We start from the raw sequence: 17355 nt of genomic DNA on the forward strand, positions 1-17355 counted from the left end.
ACTTGTATTATCTCTTCTTCATTTCAGCCATTCTGGTATAATGGAAAGGTATCACATTACCATTTTGCATTTCTTTGACAAAAAATGAAGTTGAGCAACTTTTTATGTATTTATCAACCAGTTGGATATCCTCTTTTTTATTTTATTTTATTTTTTTTTATTTTGTAATAACTTTATTTTTTTTTTCTTTAATAGAAAATTATTTAATTAGTATACATGTGTTCCCCATCCTGAACCCTCCTCCCTCCTCCCTCCCCACACCATCCCTCTGGGTCGTCCCAGTGCACCAGCCCCAAGCATCCAGCATCGTGCATTGAACCTGGACTGGCATCTCGTTTCATACATGACGTTTCACATGTTTCAATGCCATTCTCCCAAATCTTCCCACCCTCTTCCTCTCCCACAGAGTCCATAAGACTGTTCTATACATCAGTGTCTCTTTTGCTGTCTCGTATACAGGGTTATCGTTACCATCTTTCTAAATTCCATATATATGCGTTAGTATACTGTATTGGTGTTTTTCCTTCTGGCTTACTTCACTCTGTATAATAGGCTCTTTTTTAAAATTTATTTTTAATTGGCGAGTAATGGCTTTACAATATTGTGCTGGTCTCTGCTTTACATCAGCATGAGTCAGCCTTAGGTGTATATATGTCCTCCTCTTCCTGAGCCTCCCTCCCACCTCCCACACCATCCCGCCCTTCCCAGGTTGTCACAGGGCACCTGATTTGAGCTCCCTGCGTCACACAGCAAATTCCCAATGCCAGTCAGTTGGATCTCCTCTTATAAGGAATGTTCATTCAAATCTTTTACCCTTTTTTTATCTTGAGATTTATTATTTGTTTATATTGATTTATAAGAGCTCTTTATATATTCACTTTATGAGTACTTTATCAGACATATGTATTGTAAGAATCTTTTCTCACTATAGCTTGCCCTTTCATTCTTTCAATACTGTGCTTTGAGCAGAATATCTTAAATTTAATTTAGTCCAATTTATAATTTTTGAACCAGTTAATGATTTTTTGTATCTTATTAATAAATCTGTCTGGAATTCATAAATATATTTTATATGTATTTTTCTAATATCTGTATAAATTTAAACTTGGACATACATCTCAAGATTTTATTTTTGTGTATGGTGAGAGTTAGGGTTGTTTCATTTTTTCCCCTAAGGGAGATAAAATTTTTTGATCAACACCATTTATTTAATCATCTTTACTGTACTTTAGTCTCCTAGTCATCAGTGACAGAATATATAGAGTTTTATTTTTTTATTCTTTTCCATTTTTCCTTGTCTATTCTAGTGCCAATACCACACTAATTGATATAGCTTTATGACTGCTTTTGACAACTGCTAGTATAGGTCTTCTTGCTCTTATTTATTTTAGCAGTCAGCCTGTGTTCTCTCTCTCTCTCTCTCTAATATTCAGTATTCTAATTTATGAACATTGTACATCCTTCCATTTATTTAGGGCTTCAACTTTTGTCAACAATATCCTTAGTTTTTAGATTTTTGTTGCAATTAGATAATACACAATTTGATGTCTACTTGTACTTTTTGAGTACAAAAGCTGGTAAATGTTAGAAATACCTGCAGAATTTTTAAATAATGTGGATTTTAGATACTACCTCAGAACTATGGCAGCAGTATCTCTGGGAGCAGGGCTCTGAGAGTCTACAGGACCTTTCAGATTTCACAATACTTTGGGTGAAAATGTAAAAAGTAGTGCAATTTTTTTGCATAATAATTTGGCAAATTTTATTGCATTAAATAGTCATACCTGTTAACCTTGCACTTATATATCTAGGAAGTTACTTTCTATGAATTATTTGTGCACATTTATAAATACCCATGGGGTTTCCCCAGTGACTCACAGGTAAAGAATCCACCTGCAATGCAAGAGCCGCAGGAGACATGGCTTCAATCCCTGGGTCAGGAAGATCCCCTGGAGGAGGGCATGGCAACCCACTCCAGTATTCTTGCCTGGAGAATCCCATGGACAGAGGAGCCTGGCGGGCTACAGTCCATAGGGTTTCGAAGAGTTGGATATGACTGAGTGACTTGGCATGCACAAGGTCCTCCCGTGTTTGCGTGCACATCTTTAGCCAAGATGGATTCTAGAGAAGAGATCTATGGGTAGTTGTATCACTTACTATGAGGTGGCGCCCCCCGCCTCTCCAACTCTCTTTTGACCTCCAAGGAGCACATGTATAGTCAGGGTGGTTTCCTTAACTTTGAGAATGAGGAATATATGGTCTTTTATCTGTCAATTCCAGCCTTCTCTATCATCCTGCTATTATGGAGGTTTTGTTCAGCCTGAGGCCCTTCTATCTCCTGCCTCAATCCAATTCCTTACTGTTCAAGTCAAAATCACCCAACAGCACCTTTATCTCAGCAGCCCCCCAACCCCACCCTGGGAATTATGACCTTCTCAGAGCCAAGACTCTGTCAGCACCTTGCTCCAGGCTGGGCACACAGTGGGTCTTCAGTACATGTGGAAAGATTACATGCCAAAGGGAACTATTTTTTCAGCATCTCATTTTCTTTAAAGTCTGTTGATGTTAGGCTGTTTGGAGCAGTCTGTTGTTTTTCCTGGTTCCTGCATTTCCCTTTGTTTTTCATGGAACGCATAGCACTGATTTCCTGTAAGGCTTTGCAAATAAATATCAAGGTCGGGCTGGGAGCGTTGCTGGAGTGATCCTGTCACCTTTTGATTGCACCGGGCCAAGAAATGCTTTCAACCCCAGAGGGCAGAAGTTTTTCAAAACAAGACTGTTCCAATAAGGGCGTGGGCTTCCTCCATCAGCGCAGGCACCCGCCTGCTTGCATTTTAACTACTTGGAGAAGAATGGAAATTCTGCAAAATCCTTGGTATTTTTGAACCACTGAGTTGGTTAGGTGATGGGGCCTGTGGTGATTTCTCAGTGAGAGGTTGGTACAGACAGGAGCATGGTGGGAAGTGGTGAAAGAGGCCTCTTCTACTCAAACCTCCTCTCCCCTTCTTCCTTCACCCCAGGGGCTGTCCAGGGCTCACAGAGCCTTTGATCCCTGTGACTTGTGGGGGGTGGGGTGGGAGAGCTGTCCAGACCTGCACAGCAAAGCGAGGGCAAGTGCAGGGGGGTACTGTTCAATGGTTTAGTTCTTTTGAATGTCCTAGTTGACACAACAAACCCTCCCCTTCTCCTCCTTCACACTCTGTCTTGGTTTTTCTTCTCTTGTCTTTTCCTCTTCTTTAGTACTTTGCCATCTGTCTGAGGTGAGCTCTATGCTTGTAAACAGGGAAATGCAAGGGACACTGTCAGAGGGGTTTTGCATTTAAGGACCTTGGAGCACCCTCTGGGTACCTGGTTCATCCCTGAGGATGCAGTGTTCCTTAAGGAGAGGTGCAAGGAGTGAGAATTTGTGGGGACCCTTGTCCTCCTGGAGATGTTACCTGAAAACTGGGTTTGCCTCTTCTTGGGTGTTGAGCCAATAGACACAATCAAACCAAAGAAGGGAAAAAGGAGGGATTTATTATTACTTGCAGCCAATAAGAAGAAGCCTGGGGATATTTCCCAAAGCAGGGCCTCCCTGAACAGCAAAACAGGGGAGTATTTTACGCTAAGGGTCCATGCATGTTCATGAATGGGTTTGGGCAGTATATGCATATTCATGAAGGGAGTTGAGCAGAGCAGAATTCAGCATAAAACTGGAGCAGACATCTACAGAGTTCAGACTTTAGTTGCCTCAGGTCAGGAGGGTCAACATCATCATTCTGTCCTTTCCCCATGGATGAGGGCATTAGTACCTTCAAGAATTCAGATATATTCTTCTGTATATCCCTTGAGGAGACGTAGGACTCTGCTTTGTCACTGCACTTTGTTTGGCTGCCTTTTCTCTGTTCCTTCATTCCCTTAAGATCATTGATCATTGAGACCTGTTCAGGGTCAAGCATGTGGCCGGGCTTACGTCACAAAATGCTGAGACCAACATGGCCCTCTTTTGTCAAGAAAGCCATTCCTAGTTCTCTGTCTCTGGGGACCCAGTGATCCATCTGCTTACAGTATTACAAAGGTCCTGTCCCCTGTCTCCCACCCAGGTTATGTTTTTAGAGGATGATAGTAAGGGCCTCCACAGAAGGGTTTAGCTTCCTTAAAAACTCCTTCAGCCAATACCTCACCCCCCATTTTGAAATGGAAAACTGCCATTTTCTCAATTACACGTAAAGGGCTTCAGCCTGATTGATGCATTTCTTGGAACCATCAGGGAAACCTGGTTGCAATTCTGGCTCCTTTAAACAAGTCAGTGCAAAACACACATGCACACACTCTCACAAACAGCAAGTCTTCCAGGTTTGGATTAGAAAATTTAGAAAGAACCAACACCTTCCACACACACACACACACACACACACACACACAGAACCAACACCTTAAACACACACACACACACACACACACACACACACACACACGAGAGAAAATTTAGAAAGAACCAACACTTTCCCCTTAGCTATAATCCTGACTAGATTTTACACAACTTTATACCTGGCTGGATCCAACAATATCCTTTCCAGTGTTGACTGGAGGTGGGGGAGGGCGTCAGCAAGAGAACCTTGGAAGCTGGCCCTACATACCCAGACTTGCCCCGCCTCTGGGACACCTGCTGTGTGGGTTCTGAGTTTCTATCCCCAGGGGTGTCCTAGGACAGACCCTCCTTCCATCTTGCTTGGGTGATTGCAACCACCTCTTGCATGTGTCCCAGCAACAGTTATTATACATCTCTCTCTCGTTAATCTGGGGAGGACTGGAGTCTAGGTTTAGCAGCCTGAATGCTATGTGCTAAGTAGCTTCAGTTACGTCTGACTCTTTCTGACCCTGTGGACTATAGCCTGCCAGGCTCCCCTGTCCATGGGGATTCTCCAGGCAAGAATACTGGAATGGGTTGCCATTTCCTCCTCCAGGGGATCTTCCAGACCCAAGGATTGAACCCACAGTTCTTCCGTCTCTGCATTGGTAGGTGGGTTCTTTACCACTAATGCCACCTGGGAAGCCCTATCAGCTTCTTATTCTCTTATTTCATTCAGGCCAGTGAAAATGTCATCCCTTTAATGACACCTGTTTCCCCAGCCAACACTCACCACTCTCGCCTCTGGGCTTCCATCATAAATTAAAATTCTTTGCCACAGTTGCCCCCCTAGATTTCCAGTATTCTTGCAGTCCAGTGAGGCCCTCATCATAGTCTGCATTTTCTCACATTATCTGTTTTCTCACTAGATGGCCAGCCCCCCAGGGACACCCCTGACACCAGGCAGAACTCTTCATTCGCAGAAGGAATTCCCTAGATTCTGGGATGGAAATGAGTTGGGGGTCATAAGGATTTCGGGGGCACAGGCATGGCCAACCAGGAATCAGAATGGCTTGGAGAGGAGGAGCCAGGAGCTGGGAACACACACTCCACACACAGCCCAGCCTTGCGGGGAGCTGCCCTAGGTGGGGGTCTTTCCCTCACACCTGGTCCACAGCAGTGGCTCTCTGCCTTGGCTGCCGCTCAAGCCCCAACCTAGACAAGTTCAATGAGACTCTCTAGGGAGGAAAGGGTGGGGCGGGGGCGGGGGATGAACTGGGAGATTGGGATTGACACACATATACTATGATACTATACTCAGCCCTCTGAGAACCACTGCGGCTGCTGTTGCTGCTGCTAAGTCACTTCAGTCGTGTCTGACTCTGTGCGACCCCATACACGGCAGCCCACCAGGCTCCCCCGTCCCTGGGATTCTCCAGGCAAGAACACTGGAGTGGGTTGCCGTTTCCTTCTCCAATGCATGAAAGTGTTGAGAACCACTAGCAGAAGGAAATTAGAGCTTGTGGTTGGGTGGGGTGAGGGTGAGGCTCCAATTTTAGGGAGTTCCCAGAGGTCCCTGCAGAGTCCTGCTGAAGGGGTAGCAGACAGAGGAACAAGGTAGGTGTGAGTTGGTGGACAGCACCAGGAAAACACCCAGACAGCTGATCTCCTTTCACACCTGGTGGGCATGCTGTCATCTGTGGATCCTGGGGCTTTGTATCAAGCCATGAAAGAAGGTGGGATAGGCCATGGAGTGCTGGGAGCAGAAGAGGGAAGTGGGGGGATCCATCATCAGGATGGTCAGTCTAGCTATGGTCCCAGGCAGCAAACTCACCCAGACAAGCCCACAAACCCAGAACGAAACCACGGTGTAGTGTGTAGCCGCTAATGCACTAGCTCTGGGCACACTCCATCCCTCTACCAGAAAGTTCAGTCCTAAGGGCTTTCCTCTGGAAGAGGATCCAGTTTTCTTCTGTTGCCAATAAAAATCCCCAGCGCTGTTCTTTCTCCTTCGCTTCCTTCTATTGCTTCTGACAGAGTTTGCCAGTTAGCTGAGGTCAGGATTTCCTTTTTACAAACAACCTGCTTTCAGTCAGTGGGGCCAAAAGGTTTCCTAAATTACAAACTCTTTCATTTCTTCTGCCACAAGTTCGCCTGTCAGTTTGGATAATTGCACAGAGCGGAGAGAAATGGAAACCTTTCTGAGAGACACTGAAAGAAGGAAGTGCTGTTGTTCTCTCCTTTCGGATTGTCAAAAATCCATCCTGAGCAGGATGGACAGGGTGACGTGAGTCAGCTGAAGGTTTTGCGCCTGTGGGGACTGTTGCGGGGGCGCGGGGGGGGGGGGGGGGTCCCAGGATCTGGGAGGGAATTTCTTAGAGGTCTTAAATGAACACCCAGTGTTCATGGGCCCATCTCCACATTCTGTTAAGCAAATGCGTGTGTGCTAATTTGCTTCAGTCGTGTCCGACTCTTTGCGACCCTGTGGACTGTAGCCCGCCAGGCTCCTTTGTCCATGGGATTCTCCAGGCAAGAATACTGGAGTGGGTTACCATTCCCTTCTCCAGGGGATCTTTGCAACCCAACGATGGAACCCTGGTCCTCCTGCATTGCAGGCAGATTCTTTATCATCTGAGCCACCAGGGAAGCTCCTTCAGCAAATGGCCTCCTTTATATTCAGTTGAATTGGGGAACATGCAAGCCCTATTCCAGTTTTGAAAAGCAAATTTTAAAAGTTATTACAAAATGTACGTGCTTGGGACATGTGTATATGCTGATTAGGAGTCAAATCTTAAACCAATCTCTTGAAGGATAGCATAGAATTGAGGTGCTATGAGCATTCAGACCTCACTGAACAATTGTATTAACTGGACAGGATGTGAGATACCCCCTGAAAATGGAAAGGGCTGCCTAAGCCCTGGTGTGGTGTGATGGAGTCAGAGGAAAAGTCGGCTTGTACTGACCTGAGAGCCCGTGATCTTTTCATGAGTCTGTGTTGTATCCAAGAGTTGCTCAGAGCCGTGACTGCCTGATTAGGCTGTGACCTCTTAGGCAGACCATTTAACCTGAGTTTTGTAATCTGTAAAATAAAAGGGGCTCTGCTGGACACTACTTAGGGCTCTCATCTAAGTCTAGTTTAATGTTGAATCAGGGGCCCCAGTAAAGGCTGTGTGTGCTAATGCAGGAGGCTGAGAACCTCTGGTCCTGTCTTCTTGCTTTTCTGTCTTCCATAGAGGGGGAACAGCCAAGCTTGTGGGTAATAAAAGCAGTAAGTCTGAAGTTGTCCTTGGAGGTGAAGGACAGTTCCCATCCTCACCTTTCCCTCTCCTGGCTACTCAGACCCACACTCCCTGTGCTCCTGTAGTCCTGTGGCCTCTCTCCTGTGCTCTCCTTCTCCCCACTCTGCTCAGGCCAGCTTCAGCCTGCAGGGCTCAGCTTCGGGGCAGGGTTTCCTGCCTGCCCTGCTTGCCCCACCTCGCATGTCCACAGGACTGCTCACACAAGTGTCCTTTATCATTGTGATTCTTTTTTCCCAAAATGTATTCATTTATTAAGGGCTGCACTGGGTCTTCACTTCCACTCAGGGGCTCTTTGTTGTTTTGAGGGGACTTTCTCTAGTTGCGGTGCATGGGGTTTTCTGCCCTGGCTTCTCCTGTTGTGGAGCAGGGCTGTAGGGCACAAGGGCTTAGTAGTTGTGGCATGAGGGATTAGTGTCCCGCAGGATGTGGGATCTTAGTTTCCCCAGACCAGGGATTGAACTCGTGTCCCTGCATTGGCAGATGGATTCTTAAACACTGGACCACCAGAGAAGTCCTTTTTTTTTTTTTTTTTCTAATTAATTTTCATTGGAGTACAATTGCTTTACAATGTTGTTAGTCTCTACTGTACAGCAAAATGAATCAGCCACACATAGACATATATCCCCTTCCTTCTGGATTTCCTTTCCATTTAGGAAACAGGATGAAAAACTCGTTAATTCCTGACCTCAAGCACTGGGATGGTGGCTATTAAAAAAGAATTGCTACTCAATGGTTTTCTTTTTCATCCTGTTTCCTAGACTTAGGCCTACCTGGTGGCTCAGACTGTAAAGACTCTGCCTATAGTGTAGGAGACCCAGGTTTGATCCCTGGGTTGGAACGATTCCCTGGTGAAGGAAGTATCAACCCACTGCAGTATTCTTGCCCAGAGAATCCCATGAACAGAGGAGACTGCTGAGCTACAGTTTGAGCTATGACTAAGTGACTAACACTGTAACTTTCACTTTCCTTGACTAGTCCAGAAAAATGTAATCCCCTTGTAAATGGTCTGTGCCATCAAAGAGCTGATTCTTTAGTTAGAAAAAAAAATGTCTATGAATACTTAGCAAGCATATGAATGAACAGCATTGAATAATTTGCCAAGTGGTGTCCCAAGCACTTTATTCATATGAATTTACTTGGTCTTCATTGTAATGGTCTGAAGTGATAGTCACTCAGTTGTGTCCAACTCTTTGCAACCCCATGGACTATAGCTTGCCAGGCTCCTTTGTCCATGGAATTCTCCAGGCAAGAATACTGAAGTGGGTTGCCATTTCCTTCTCCAATGGTCTAAAGTAGGTATTATTATTATCCCCATTTTACAGATGAGGAAACTAAGGCACAGTGAAGTTAACTTGGCAAGATAAAATGGGGAAGCCAGGATCTGAACCCAGGCAACCTGCCTGCAGAGGCCAGTACACCACTGGGTATACTATCTGACAGTGGGTGGGGAGATGCCTTACTCTGGGGGTGTCCACTGTCCTCGTGTCCCACTGCTCACCTCTTTCAACTCCTCAGCCAGTGCTGTTGTTGCTATTGCTAAAAATAAATCCAAGTGTTCTTTTTCCCATCCTAATCTGAATCTGGCTGCTGCTGGCCTGGACCTTGCTGTTGGCCTAATGACTTGTTTCCCCAGTTCTTCTCTTGCCCTTCTATAGTCCACTCTCCACCCAGCAGCCAGAGTGGTCATTTCAAAGAATGTATCAGATTGGGTCACAGCCCTGTGTAGACCTCTAGGTGGCTAGCCTTTGCAAAACCATCTCTTCTTGGACCCATGAGTGTGATTCTCACTCCGAGAACACAATAAATAGAAGTCTTCTCCTCCAAGGACGTTTGTGCCTCTCTTTTCTACCCCTCATCTTCACATGCGGCCTGCTTCTTAGTAGTTGGTCTCAGTTCATCTGTCTCAGCTCTGTCCATCCTTTACAGGGAAGCCCTGTCACTTACATATATTCCCTGTTTTAATTTTCCATAAAGAACCTTTCCAACTGAATATATCTCATTCATTCCCTCATTCACTCATATGTCTGTTCACGCCTACTCTGATGTAAACTCCATCCACATTGAGGAGGGTATTATGAACAGTCAGTAAGACTATGGACATTGGAGGTGGGAGCAGTTCAAGAGAAAGAGCTAGCACTGTGTGCCAGGATGGGAAAGAAGGTTCTGCAAGGAAGGCTCTGGAGCTGAACATGGCTTGGGTGGATGGAGGGTGGAGGAAGTCACTGATGGCAGTGGGCAAGCCCTGAGTAGAGGTGAGGCAAGGATTCTTAGGGGCTGTTGGGTCTATTAAAGAGATCAGTTAACATGGACAGAAAGTTTGTTCATAATAAGAATAACGAGAGACAATGTTGGAAAGAAAGTAGACTGTATCTGAAAAGTCTAGAATGGCAGGGAGAGAAATGTGGCCTCTCATCTATGGACCAAAGGGTATCATGTTAGAAGCAGCACTTTAGAAAATCCATCTTTTGAGGGTATGCTCTCCATTTGACTCTTTTTCATACTTTCTTCACCTGAGACCTAAAAGTCCCTCCACTCCCCACCCCTGCCTACAGACATTCTCCAAATGTCTCACTCTCGGGCAACCGAGCATGCACAGACACTTCATTATTCAAGCCACTTGGCCAAACGTGTGCATGTGAAAAATGAATGTCCTCGGCCTGATGAATGAGTCAGACCACTGCATGTTGGATGTTCATGTGTTCTGTATGTGTGAATGTTGGGTTTCTAAGATGAAATCCCAGGAGGAAGCAAGTTGTGCTGTTATATGGCTCTTTGTCAGTGATGAAGCTGGCCAAATCTTAGAGATGTATGTTGTGGGCGTTCTTTACAGATGAAATGGAATGGAAACTAGTTTCCATTGCTGTCCCTTGGGTATTAAAGTGGCTAAATCTATGCTCTGACATCCAAGATACTTGATGCTGAATTCGGTTCCATAGCAGATAAATCTGAGTGAAAGTCTTGTTTATATAGTTTCAGAGGAAGTAAAAGGCTTTTCCATTCATCTGTTCTTAATGGTGATCAAAGAGACAGCTGTTATTCTTCTAGCTTAGTTCCATGCAAGGGCTGATAAAGCCATTACTACAGTTGCTCCATACAGCTTTCTTTTGTTGGACTATGAGTGTTCTAACACCACCAAGATCCTGCTATTTTACAGAACCAAAAGATGAAGAAAACACTGACAGGGAGCTTACAGTACTTCACAAATCAGTTTTATTAATTTAAACACAAATTGAAGAAAAAGTCTGTACACAGTTGTGGACACAACACACCTTTATACAGTAAGGCCAAGATGATAAACTTTTGTCTTTTCAGTTTGCAGAGTACAAAAACATAAAATGGAAAGGCTAAAAAACTGTTGACTTCTGTTTGCTTCAAGCAAGAGAGGAAAAACAACTGAATTCAATGATTCAACAATTTGGAGATATTCACAACTGACTAATTCTAGCAGCAACATGAAACCTTAGGAAAGGATAGGGCAGCTCTGTAGCTACTTTGGGTCAAAGCTGGTGGGTTTTTTTCCCTCCAATATACTATTAAAGAAAATTCATCCAAAAAGTAATCTCATGACAATGGAAGGCCTTTAGATGAGAGAAACTAGTGTCTAGATAAACTGATGGATTACTTCTGGCTGAACTTTTTTGAGGGTATTACAAAGGTGACAAGCTTCATTTCTCAGATTTACGCTTGTCATATAGTTAGGATGGGGTGAAAAGAGTAGCATTATTTTCTTGGTGATGATGACTGGATCATGTCCCACTGCTGGCAATGAACTTTTCTGGTGGGCGGTGATGGTGGGACGTGGAGGGAAAGAGAAAGAACATGAATGTAAGGAAGTAATACAAAGTTGTGCTGATTTGCAGATATGTGGTCATGGCCTTCCTTAAACAAGAAAATATCATCTGGACACATGATAGTGTCCCTTTGCTAGTGTCCAATTCATGAGCCATTTATAAAATCTATCCATCATCTACCTTCTTTCTATGGGAAGAAGCATTTGAATAACTCTCCTTTGCCAAATAGTTACACTGCATTAATGCTAAAAATGAAAAAGTGAGGTTGTAAGAGGACTTGTCTCCCCACCCCGACCCCAGTTGTTTAAGACACTGATGTGTTATTTACCAAGGCCCTCCTAACAGCATTAAAAAAAAAAAAAAAGTACAGATTGGGGAAAAAAATTATTAGAAAACAAAATCCTATTGACACTTGACATCCATGCTTTTGGTCTTGACAACATGATCTAAAAAAAAAAAAAAATCCATTATCTACATATTTATACCCAGTACTTGGAGAAGGCCCTGCGTGTCTGTGCCGGTCCTCCTCATACTTCACTATCAAGGCATTGCTACCTTTCAATATCATTTTTCTAAACAATATGTAAAAGAAATCATCCATTATTACAAATTTACACCAAAAATTCTTTCTGTACATGATTGTCTCAGTGATGTACATATTATACGTTTAAATTAGACATATTTTAAACTACTTTGCAATGTGCTAAAATTCAAAGTACTTGCTGTGTCATGAGGCCAGGGCCTTCGATCGCTTCTGTCATGCTACTGTCTCTTCAGTTATCTGATGTCAAAAGTCTGTTTGCGTGAACTGTATGGTTCTTCAATTATACCTCGATAAAGCTGTTTTTTTTTTTTTAAAGTCTGTTCATAAATAAGTAGAGATGTACAGAAGACCCTGGGTATGAGACACCAGAAAAAGTAAACCTTTACAAGAAAAATCCCCCCACTGGTACTCAGGAAACCCATTTCAGTCTTTGTTGTGCAATCAAGTTTGCTGTATTGGAGAAGCTGTTTTATGTCACATTGAAGATGCTAGAAACATAAAGCGTCTGCAGGTCCTTTCTTCACAGGTTCGAACCATGGTTAGTTAATGTGGCCAAGACACACTACACTGTGCTAGAACATTCTCATGGCTTATTTGCAATGGATTCACAGTACTAGGAGTCAACAGCCGTTCTGAAGAAAGGGGTGTGGTGTCCTTCATTTCCCACAGAGGTGGAGGCGAGGACCCACAGCAGCTGGGTGTCAAAATGCTGAAATGTTAATTTGGAGTCTGGCGCCCAGTTGGGACTCAGCTTGGTGGATGTGTCCCCCGGTCACAGGGCGGCTGTGCAGCTTCAAAGTGCTAGGTGACTGTTACAGGTACTCCAGTTCCAAGGCATGATGTAGGGCCATGAGGTCCGAGTGACTGGAGACCCTCCAGAAGGGCATGGCGTGCTGCGGAGGGGCAGACAACGTGGTGAGGATGGGGAACGCGCCCAGCACCAGCCCTGCTCTGTCAGTCCACTTCACTGCCCACCCCCCCCTTTATTCCGAGCTGTGAAAACTGCCCATTAAGATCTCAACATCACATCTGTTTAAAACAAAATCCAAACTTACTCCTCCCCTAAGAATGCCAGAGTGCATTTTAAAATGCAATTCGGGAGTCTGTTTTTTTTTTTTAAGAAGGTGATGGGTATTTCTTAAGCAGACCTACACTGCCGCTTGAATGCTTATTCCAAACTTCAAATAAAACCCAGTAGCTGTGAACAAAAATGTGTCAAATATTTGCCTTTCAAAATCTGGATCCACTGGAGCTTTCATGCTGCAAGTTTAAGCGGTTTTCCTTAGTTGGTAGTATTTTACATTTGGCAAAATTTGATTTTAGTTCTAAAATCAAAATTTGATTGAAACAACTATTTTTTTCATTTATTTCCATCAGGCATTGTTCACACTGACCTTGAAACAACATTACCATATGAGAACATTTTAAATGAACATCTAACGTAGTTTTTTCAGCTTTTTTTTTTGTAGTTGTTTAAAACATCAATCTAAAAAATCTTCCTTAAATGATGGAGCTATCTTTGTAAAACATCTGAATTAACCAGAGACAAGAAAAACAGCCCCCTTCCCCGGCAAGAGCTTCATCATCCATGAAAGATAAAAACATGATTGATTATCAACTTTACGGCTCAAAAACATTATAATATGTATGAGCAAAATCTTACATAAGAGACAGATAATCATCACCTTTCAGAGAATAAAATTCTATTAAGCCCACAGAAAACTTTTTTTTTACACAAAAAGTGAAGGTCTGAGTATAATTTGCGATGATAGTTCTATGGGGTTTTTAAACAATTCAGACTATTAGGAGAATATGGCATGAAAACAAATAGAATTTGGAACTGAGGAGTTTTGGGGGGACTATCTAAGTGACAGTAGAAGCTACTGTTTTGGTATAGACCACATACCTGTTGTTATTCTGGGGATGCAAAATATTGTTACTTATTGTCAATGTCTTTGTCTCAAGTGATCTGCTAAAAACATATACCATAGTCCAATATCACATGTAGGCCTTTCTGGATTCTATACTATTTTAGGGTATCTCTATTTTTGTTATCCTTCAATAACAGTTCAGCACCAAATACTAGAGATCTCTTTTCAAATATTTATCATGTTCCACTGGGCAACTTTAGATCATAAACATATACTGTACTATTTTGCATTCATTCATTAGAGATTTTTGTGTTTGCAAGCATGGCATACAAGACATCCCTGACCCACCCTTTCATAGTCTGTGGTTGAGTAGCAGACATGAATGGCAATCACGCAAGTTCACCTCAAAGGAGTAGGAGGAGGTGACTCCCTGTGCCTGGGGAACTGAGGGAGACACTTGGTAAGAGGAGAGGTAATAACTGAGCTAGTTATGAAAGGATGATCATTCAGAAGAGCACTGTAATGGCTGTGTGTGTGAAGGGGCGGAGGATAAAGGACAAGCTCATTGTTCGAATACTAGCTGTATGAGAGAAAGACATGGCTCTGACATTTTGGCTGTAGGAGTCAAATGGTGCAAGACCTGGTTAGTCCTGTTAAAGAGGACTATCCTATTGATAGTTATTAAGAACATTTAATATTGAGTAATTATAAGACGACTGAGTCTAGGGAAGAGAACAGGGGATTCAAACATGTGTTAACAAATAATTATATTGCAAAATAACATTTTCTCTAAGTAGGCGCATACCAATGTGAAGCTTTTATGGATCAACAAGAGCTTCCCAGGCCCAGTAAGTGCAAAGTAAATAATTTTTTTCCTGAATCAGTGTTTAGCTTGGAACAAATATTTCTTATATCAAATCAGAGAGTGATGGTAGCAAGAGAGGAAAAGAAAAGCAGGTTCTAGAATGAGGAGACCTGGGTTATACTCTCAACTCTGACTTTAGTAACATGACTTTGAATCATGACATCTCCTTGGAGCCCTAGTTTGTTTATTTGTAAAGTAACGGTTTAGGGGAAATGACTCAGGGTTGCTCCTAGGTTTAATAAAGTCAATAACTTTTTCATTAAAGTATTACTTGCTCAGCACTATAGCTAGAGCAGATTTATAAAATAATATACATACATAACATATCCTCCCACTGCCAAGAACCAGCAGGCAAGACATATCTGCTGAAACTTTTTTATTACAATGTAAGGCAGTATGGGATTAAGAATCAAAAATGACCTAGCCAGCACATCAAGTAAGAAAAATAAAAGCATCAGAATTGGAAAGGAAGAAGTAAAACTATTTGCAGATGACATAATTTTATGTATAGAAAATCCTAAAGACACCAACAAAAAACTGTTAGACCTAATTAATGAATTCAACAAAGTTGCAGGATACAAAATTAGCCTACAAAAATCAGCATTTCTATACACTAAGACCAAATTATCCAATAATAAAGTGATTCCGTTTACAACATCAAAAACAGTAAAAGTGAAGGATTTCTACACGGAAAACTATAAGACACAGATGAAAGAAACTGACACAAATAATAAATGGAAAGGTATGTCACGCTCATGATTAGAAGAACAAATGTTGTGAAAATGTTCATACTGTGTGTGCGTCCTTAGTTGCTCAGTTGTGTCTGACTGTGACTCCATGACTGCAGCCCACCAGGCTCCTCTGTCCATGGGATTTTCCAGGCAAGAATACTGGAGCGGGCTGCCATGCCCTCCTCCAGGGGATATTCCCAACCCAGGGACAGAACCCAGGTCTCCTGCATTGCAGGCAGTCTCTGTACTCTTCCGAGCCACCATCTACAGATTCAGTGCAATCTCTGTCAAAGTTCCAATAGCGATTTTTACAGAAGTAGAAAAAACAATCCTAAAATGTATATGGAGCTAAAAGACCTCAAATTGCTAAACCAATCCTGAGAAAGCACAAAGTGGGAGGCATCACACTTCCTGATTTCAGGCTGTATGATAAAGCTGCGGTAATCAAAACAGTATATAATAGAATAAAACAGATACATAGAAAATGGGACATAATCAACAGCCCAGAACAAAGCCATGTATATATGCTTAATACTCAACGGAGAAAAGATGGTCTCTTCAATAAATGTTGCTGGGAATACTGGCTATTCACATATAAAAGAATGAAACAAACTATAAAAGAAGGAAACAACCTAAAAGGGACTAAAGACTTCAATAAGACCAAGAACCGTAAAACTCCTATAAGAAAACACTGGGGAAAAACTCCTTGACATCAGCCTTGGTAATGATCTTTTGGATATGACACCTAAAGCACAAGCAAACAAAATAAACAGGAAGACATATCAAACTAAAAAGTTTCTGCACAGCAAAAGAAATGATTGACAAAATGAAAAGATAACCTATGGAATGAGGAAAACAAAATTTGTAAACTATATATCTGATAAGAGGTTAATATCATAAAACTCAATAGCAAAACAATCTAAAAATTGGGCAGAATAGACATTTTTGTCAAGAAACTATACAGATGGCCAACAAGTATGTGAAGCAGTGCTCCCCATTACTAATTAGGGAAATACAAATCAAAATCACAATGAGATAATCACCTCACACCTGTTAGAACAGCCTTCATCAAAAAGATAAGGGGTAACAAATGCTGATGAGGAGGTAGGGAAAAGGGAACCCTTATGCACTGCTGGTCAGAATGTAAATTGGTATAATCAGTATGGAAACGAGTCTGGCGGTTCCTTAAAAAATTAAAAACGTAACTACCACAGGACTAAACAATCCCACTTCTGGGTATATACATGCCCAAAGGAAATGCAAATAATATGTTGAACAGATACCTGCATCTTCATAGCAGAACTATTACCATACTCTTGATATGGAAACAACCTAAGTGTCCATCAACAGATGAATGGATAAAGAGATGGTGAGATTACACCACATACATATGCAGATATTCAGATGGATGAAATGGGACTTAATGGACATGAATTTGAGCAAACTCTGGGAGACAGTGGAAGACAGAGGAGCCTGGTGTGCTACAATCAATGGGGTGGCAAAGAGTCATACAGGACTTAGCGAATGAACAACAACATGGAGATACTCCATCCCATAACTAGAGCCCTGAAACCAGAACAGTTAACAATAATAGCCTAAACTGATGTGTGTGTGACTAGTTTATTGAGATTAGGCATAAATTGAGAAAAATGGGCACCAAGACTTAAATTTTGGGAAGTAGCACATGTTTTGGGGTCATTGGAACCAAAATATTCCCTAATGGGAAGATGATAACACATCCTTTCCGTTCCTCTTGCCCACATGTGCGGTTTTCCAAATTTCCTTCTGCCACCTTTCCTGTCTGTTTATCCCTTCTGGTTATACATAAGATCAGTAATACAAAAAGCTGGGCGTGTGAACATTCACGTGTAATTTGAATTTTGCTGAATTATTAAAAAATATTTCAAAACCATAAAAGCACATA

At 42.4% G+C, this 17355-nt stretch overlaps 1 protein-coding gene across 10 annotated transcripts in view; it reads right to left on the minus strand.

Annotated features, from left to right (window-relative positions):
- Positions 1-10816: 10816 nt before the first annotated feature.
- Positions 10817-17355, minus strand: part of EYA1 (EYA transcriptional coactivator and phosphatase 1) — a 374117-nt gene continuing 367578 nt past the window's right edge. For 6 of the 10 annotated variants that reach the window (XM_027561158.1, XM_027561159.1, XM_027561168.1 and 3 more), the window contains one exon: positions 10817-12859. In XM_027561158.1, the coding sequence (XP_027416959.1) occupies positions 12766-12859 (94 nt within the window). In that variant the 3' untranslated portion in view covers positions 10817-12765. The remainder of the gene's footprint in view (positions 12860-17355) is intronic. The other 4 variants (XM_027561164.1, XM_027561161.1, XM_027561162.1 and 1 more) reach the window with 1 other exon arrangement.

The sequence above is a fragment of the Bos indicus x Bos taurus genome, chromosome 14 (assembly GCF_003369695.1).
Source record: "Bos indicus x Bos taurus breed Angus x Brahman F1 hybrid chromosome 14, Bos_hybrid_MaternalHap_v2.0, whole genome shotgun sequence".
NCBI classification, from domain to species: Eukaryota; Metazoa; Chordata; class Mammalia; order Artiodactyla; family Bovidae; genus Bos; species Bos indicus x Bos taurus.